This window comes from Austrofundulus limnaeus, unplaced genomic scaffold, assembly GCF_001266775.1.
Source record: "Austrofundulus limnaeus strain Quisiro unplaced genomic scaffold, Austrofundulus_limnaeus-1.0 Scaffold954, whole genome shotgun sequence".
Taxonomy (NCBI): Eukaryota; Metazoa; Chordata; class Actinopteri; order Cyprinodontiformes; family Rivulidae; genus Austrofundulus; species Austrofundulus limnaeus.
Window position 1 is genome coordinate 130,747 of NW_013953356.1, and position 7,667 is coordinate 138,413.

Here is a 7,667-nt window from a genome sequence, read left to right on the forward strand (position 1 = left end):
ACATATATTTTTCCAACAATACCATAATAAAGTATCTATGTCACCTTTAGTTGTTCTTAAAATGCTGTTTATATTATTAAATAAAAAAAACAAATATTGACCCTTATCAGAAAATAATCTTGACATATCTCTTTCTAAACACCTTGAAATTGGCCTTGATCTCTTTAAAAACCTCCTTCCGCTTCTGCCCCGCCTATTTCAACACAGGGAAGGGTGTGTGTGCTCTGTGATGATGAAGCTCTGCGTGGAGACACAGCCCAGAGGAGGAGCTGGTCCTTAAAGGAGGTTCTAGTCCCAACCAGTTGTTTTTGCTCCCCTGCCTGCTGCCTCAGGACACCACAGGATTTCTCAAACATGCATGAATGAGTCAAAGTAAGACTCTGCAGGTTTATGATGAGAGGATAACATTACAACATGATATAAAGCTAAAAAAAAGTTGCTTTTAAATGATATTGCCCCTTTAAATGTCATAGTATAAGGATCTACTTTAATGAAATTGTTAAAGGGGAAGTATTGTTCAAAATCAACTTTTTCTAGCTTTATATCATGTTATAATATAACATCATCCCTCATCAAAAACATACCCAGTGTGTTGCTTTGATTTATTCATGTCTGTTTGAGAAATCCTTCGTAGCCATGTGGAGCTGCCAAAATGCTTGCTGGTACAAAGCACCACCTACTTGTACAAAGCACTTCCCTGGAGCTCAGTCCTTAGCCACGCTCCCGCCCAACAGAGCACCCCCTCTCTGAAGCATCGTTGTTAAAACAAGAATAACAACTGAAGGTAACACAGGGTTCCTGTGGATCCTTTAAAAGCCTTAAAAGGCCTTAAATTCAAAAATAAGGACCTAATTAGCCTTAATGTCTTGAATCAATCTTCAGAAGTCTTAAAATTATTAACACATTGTAAATAGGATGACTGTAATTCATCTCAAGTATTAAAATAATTGGTAACATTTATTAATTTTTGAAAGATTCACATTTTAACATTCGCTTTTGACACCACTTCCTGTTATTTCACATGCAAATTTCTCAACAACTGTCCATCTGAACAATGTGAAATTTGTTTTCGAATATGTTAATAATGTTGTCTTTTCAAAAATGCATTCATATTTCGTACAAACATTTTACATCACAGGCACTTTAAGGCAAGCAAGGGTTGAGAACCCACTGTGGGTCCTAAAACTCCAAATTTTGGGTCGTTAGAGGATTTTCAGGATTTAAATTAAGTTTAAAACTGACTGCTAAGAAGGTTTTTTTTTTTTTTTTTGCTATATTTGACAAAATAGCAGTTAGATATGGACAAAAACAATTGGTCTATTAGCAATTAATAATAAATAATAAAAATTATTCAGCCAAAAATACTTTGACTCATGAGTTTCTGCTGCAGTTTAATTTTTTTTATTTGTGTTAATTGTGAAATTGGTCTTAAAATTGATTTCACTTGGCATTAAAAAGTCTTAAATTTAACTTTCCTTAAACTGTAGGAACGCTGTAACATAGTTACTTGATTATGGTATAGATTTGAACTATGTGCCTGGAAAATACATAAATACCCCCTTTAAAACTTGACCAAGCTTGGAATTTTCAGTTGGCTCTGAATTTCCTCACAAATAACAGTTGATTTGATTTGATTTGATTTATTTATTTAACAGGAAAAGATTATTAAAAAGTTAATATTAAGAACTGTCACTTAAATTTAACTAAAGCACACATTAAATTGCTAAATGTCTAAAAGTTTTAACAATGGCAGACTGATTTCAGCCAGCTCTTAACATCTGTTTGCTACTTTCTTTCATACTCACATTTACTATRAACAAATACAGCCACATTCCTATTAAAGTTAATTCAGATAATTGTTTTTTTCTATTTTTATTGTCTAAATGCAAAAGAATTAAGTTTTGACTATAAAAGTTAGCCATTAAGAGCATGTGAAGTCACTGTCAATTCAAGACTGCTGCTCTACTTTAATTTAAACCTTGACTTGTTTCTGGCTAAAGCACCATCCACTCAAATTAAAGACAGTTTGTTCATGATTTCAGCTACATTTACTTGTAGGTTCATGTGCTAATATGTGTTTTAAAGAACATTTCAGCAGCTGAGAATTACTCCTGCATCTACTCCTGCTCAGACTGAAACTGTGAATGTTGTGAAGGAAGTTATTGTGTGTGCTGTTTGAAAGTGTCTGGTATTGTTTTACCTCAGGGGTAGGCAATCATGATTCTCAACTGCCACTATCCTGCATGTTTTACTTCTTCCTCTGCTCCAACACACCTGATTAAAATGAATGTTGTTTAACAAGGGTTGGGTATTGAAAGGGTTTAATTCGATACCGTTGCTAAATTGATACTTTCAAAACGGTACCAGTTCCTAAATGGTATTTAAATAGGTACTTTAAAAATAAATAAATAAAACACACACACTCACACAGAGTTTTATGAAGCAATGACTATTTCTGAGGCAAAGTCGAACTTTGACCAACATATAATCTTAAAACCATTAGTAGGCCTAATTTGTCTTTGCACCAAATATTCTTAAATCATTTGTTGTAGGTGGAAGTTTCTGCATCTTATTTTGTAAAGTGACACCACACTTTGGACCATTTTGCTTTCGACAWCTCAACTATAATATATATAACTGTTAACTGCAACAGCACCTGTTCAGCCCCTCTCCATGAACTCGGTTCTACTCGATTCACTTTGGGTCGAGTCGGTTCTGCTCCGTGTCCGTGTGTCTCCACTCAGTGGGTGTGATAATGTGCGGACTGTCTGCAGCAGCTTCAACTGTTGTGTTAAAAATAAAACAAAATAAAAAAGCCGTTTTGGTTTTACCATTCGGACTTCACTTTTATTTGTTCATTTATTTACTTATTTATTTATTTTCATGGTGCTGTTTAGCTAAGTGCTTGTGTAACCGTGGGTGGCCAGTTTGTTGGAAACCTCCTGTGATCTGCTCAGCTTCATCTCCTTTACCTCTCTCCAGGAAGTGTTTACAAGTTCTGCTTTTCCCAAAAAGACAGTTTTATTTCACCGTGTCGTCGTATCGCGCTGCACGCTCGTATTCCTAAACAAAAGCAGCTCTCTCCASGAGGAAATTTGCTATCAGTCAATCCAAGAGTTAATCCACGCTGAYATTAAAATCATAAGCRTGCTCTACTCTCTTCTACCCGAACCACCGGAGAGGAGGTTCAGAGACAGCGCGGCTGTGGAGCACGCTTGGAGAGACGCATTGGGCCGAGATCGAGCTGAGTCGAACCGCATACAYGAGYRTCTGTGGASATTGTGTGCYGAGACTGTCACTTTTAACAGTGAACACCAGAGGRCGCAAATTAACARCTTTCTTTGAGACACCAAAGTTAGAGTTGTGTTTYGGTCTGTGTACTACTGTTGATGTACGCCCTGGTGCCATACTGGAACCYAGTTTYGGTACCCAACCCTATGTTAACAKGCTTCTACAGAACATGGAAGAGGTAATTCAGTCTCTGAATCAGCTGCAGTGAAGCAGGGAAACAAGTAAAACATGCACAGCAGCACTCAAGGACCAGGATTGCCTATCTCTAGATGATATCAGCCCAAGGTCGTATTCACACCTGACACATTTGGTCCGCTTTAAACAGACCAGAGTTTGTTTCCCCCATTGGTCTGGACCATTTGTGCAGGTGTGAATACACTCATGCGAACTTTGTTGTGGACCAAACAACCGGACAGAGAGACCACCTCAAAAAGGCGGTCTCGGTCAAGTTGTTTGGTTCCAAACAAACTCTGGTGGTGTTAACTTCTGGTGTGAATACAGACCGCACTCAAATCAAACCATGTAAAAAACACGTGCCTTTTTCGGGCTTCACGGGCCACCGTTGCTGAGCTAAATAAACTGAAATCATACCTGATTTGTCGTCTCCTGCTTAGCAACTGCTGCTCCTCCAAACAACTTGTTATTATATAATATTGTGATAAAGCTGGTGATTTGCACACAGAATATATTCAAAGTAGTGTAAACCATTTGAATATCCACATCACTGTTTTACATTATGTACAATTTTATCTTTTAAATAAAGGAAAATATTTGTTTCTTTCTTCTTGTCTTTTGTTGTTGTTTTTTCTCTTTAAATGTTAAAAGTAAGTCTTGATAACAGAAAAGGGCAGAAACAAGTATTTTCCTTGTATTATTGGAGCACTGACATAGAATACCTTCTCTATAATTTTCTTCCTAATATTATCCAGCTGGGTCTGCAGTGTTTTCTGTGGTCTGGGCTTCAGTTATTTAAAGCCCATCTTAAACAGTTTATGTTCTGACTTGTAGCATTACCCACATCTTGTGTACATAAAAGCAAAMATTTTCTTGATTTCCAATTTTGGACATGGAAAACTTGCAATGGCTTGWTTTCTCTGTCTAGGTGCTGTTCTACGCATAAACATTTAGAGGGCCTTCCTCCTTTTGATTCCTCCTCCAATTCCTTTGGAATGTGTGTGTTTTGAGGTCACGCTGCATCTTTCAGCCCACCTGCAGCCAATAAGTCTGTGGCCCAGTTACAGCTATGATTCATAGGAAAACCAGTAAACCTTTGGTCAGATACGACATGCTGAACAGGGAATCAAGCCTCACAAACATTAGTCCAATTAAATTGACTGTGGGATTCAATCAACATGTTTCTTTTAAAATTGTTTAGCATTTATCGACCACAAATATTATCTACTAATTTTTTTTAGATCTAAACAAAATTAAACAATAGCAATTTGTGCAAATGTGAAAAGACTACATTTATTTCTCAGTAAACTGCGTTATTTTAAGGTCTCACCAGTTTATTGTTTGTAGATTGCCTTTACCTGAAGTCAGGATGACTGGATACTGGACCTTAAACCAAAGTGGCAACGCTCGTCGCAAGCTGCTCTGCCCTACTGAGACACATCCTGTAGATATTAAGGTATATGCACAAAAACACGTGAAGCCAAAATTGAGTAAAAGCTAACAAGTGCTGACTGTTGAACAAAGGCTCAATGAAAGTGTGATTCTATTTTCTGTCAGATGTAGTTGAAAATCTGTTTATTTCAAACTGCTTTTCAAAAAATGTAGCATTGGTTTGACTGTAAAAACTGGTATATTTATGTAGCCCTCATTAGAAATCAGTCCTTCAGTGCAGCGTATGAACACAGATAATCCTCATTTCATCTGTTTTAAAGCGTTTTTAAAAAATACATTTAAAATACTTTCTGAAACATCAATGTCAGTGCTTTTCCTGCCAGAGTTTTTGTCTGAGACTTAAAAAAATCTCAGCTKCTGCCACACAAAGTTGTAGCTCAATTCTGTTATAGTATTTTTTGAGTTGGCTAATGTCAATTAGATGTGGTGGTACAGAAGAAAATGAGGTTGCTGCATTTTCCTCTCTCTTTGCTATATTTATTTTGCACTCATTAAAATTGAAGCTCTAGGTCAATTTACTGACCAAAAATACTCACTTAATTGTCCTAATCCAGCTCAATAATCCAGGTAGAAAAATCTTTAAAAAAGTTGAGTAGGTCCTGTGGCCAAGTTCTTCTTTGTTGGAAAAATGTTTTGTCTTTTCACCAAGAGACAGTTGGAAACTGATGTGTAGCAAACTCACACAGAGCAGCAGAAGTTAGGAGTCATCAGGWCYATCAGAACAGGCAGCATCTCCACAAACACAGGAGCCAGGGAGAAAGACTCACAAAGTCCCACACAAGAGAAGCCCTGGAGCAGTGTGCTTATCCTGAATGAGCTTTACTCAAAGCAGACAAGAAACACAAACAGGACTCCATCCAGCCATCGGGTGAAAATGAAGACCCCAAACCCAGATTAGTGGTCATTCCATATGTTGCAGGAGTTTCAGGAGTTTTTTTCACCCCAAATATCCTATCCCCCAGCACAAACAGATTAATGTTGTGTATTGTATTAAGTTCCAGGAGTACTGTGACCAGTCACTGTTCAAAAGGATGACCCAACACAGAAGATCAGCATCATCAGGCCAGGGCTCTGCAGTTTACACTCATCTACAGGCCAGTGGTCACTCTGTCAGGGATGAAAATTTTCTCATTGTGAAAAAGGAGGAACTTTGGTTTGAGAGACGAGCAAAGGAAGTAATTTTGGTGAAGAGAAGCCGCCCTTCATTAAACATGGGTCCAGTTGTCCCCTTTTACAATGCTGTCATTGTGAGTATGACTCAGCCCTGTGAACAATAGGGATAATAAAAGCTCTAACGATTGTTAGGCTGATGGTCATCTGTGAACAGTAGGTGATAATCAATAGGTGATGATCAGTCGTTGGGCAGATGGTCCACTTTTGAATTCTAACAAACCGTTTTGATTGCCATCATTAAACTGTTTGTCCACCATCTGRAAGCACTGATTATAAGGATGAGCTTAACTCATCAGACCAAAGAAGTCTCGTGGTGAAGAGACAAAATGTTTTTCAACAAGAAGGAGTTCATCCAAGGGACCTAATCAACTTTGTTTTAAATTACTTAAACCTATGGGATGTGAAGCACACTCTTAAATGTCCATCATGATGTTTAATACCATTGTAATCTTGTAAATTGTGTTTCCAGGGTCCTGTCTTTCTGCGCGTCCAGAGTTAYCCCTGCAACAGACAAGAAAGCAGAGCAATGAGTTTTACTGAGGAGAAAGCTCATTGGCAGATTCCCATGAATGAAGTTAACATAGTCTGTGATGTCATCAGCGTAAATGGTACAGTACAGTTTCATCTACACACTATTAGCACATTCATATTGTTCACTCTCAGGTATTTATCACATTTTGTTGATGAAGTATTTTAAAATATGAAATATTGAATATAATATAATTAAAAATTCATGTGCGAAACAATTCAAGTCAATTCAACTTATATAGTGCAGTTATGATAGTATAATTTCACAAATGTCATATCAAGACACTTTRCAAAAATCACACCTAAGCAGATCCAAGTCATAAATCAGTTCAAAGCAAACTCAGATTCAAATCCAATTACAGTYGGTTCAATCCAAGAATAATACAATACAATCACATAAGGTACATTATAAAATGCCCCCAGTTAATAAAAAGGTTGTTTGTCTAAGGAAACCAGACGATTGCACTTCACCTTGGTGTAATCCTCCCACCTTGATCAAGCTTAGTGTCGAAAAGAACTCAGCTAACTATCTTGACCGGGTGGCGTTAGAAAGACAGAAAAGAATGTGGAAAACCTCAACATATAGGGCCAGGCTYACTTCTGTGGAAACAAAAACAACACGGTCAATGACAGCAATTGTTACATGTCMAACATGAAGCGTTCAAAGCAAAATCCAAAGTGTTAATTTCACACACAAAGTGTTAAATTTAACACATTTTCTGAGTTTATATAATTCTCACAGATTCAGAGCTAAAGTGTTAATATTCACTCTTTAATAGTGTTTATTAATAGTATTTATTTATGACACATTAAGTGTATTTTTAACATTAGAATTGTGTTTTTTAATTACAGTACTGTGTTAACATTTATTGTTTTGTTTTTCAACACATATAAAGTGCATTCTGCTTTTAGTAGCATAACATACAAGATCAGTGTAAGTTTTACACTGTAGACCAGTGGTTTTCAAACTTTTTATCTTCTGACCCACAAGCTATCCATGGCAAACACTTGTGACCCCAAATTTTACTGGTCTGAGTACACGAACGTCG

The 7,667-nt window shown here is 37.0% G+C and overlaps 1 protein-coding gene across 1 annotated transcript in view; it reads left to right on the forward strand.

The window, feature by feature from the left end:
• Positions 1–7,667, forward strand: part of vwa8 (von Willebrand factor A domain containing 8) — a gene marked incomplete at both ends in the record, with an annotated part of 104,173 nt that overhangs the window by 78,030 nt on the left and 18,476 nt on the right. Inside the window, 2 exon segments of the mRNA XM_014029805.1 lie at positions 4,813–4,921; positions 6,560–6,698. Of these exon segments, the coding sequence (XP_013885259.1) occupies positions 4,813–4,921; positions 6,560–6,698 (248 nt within the window).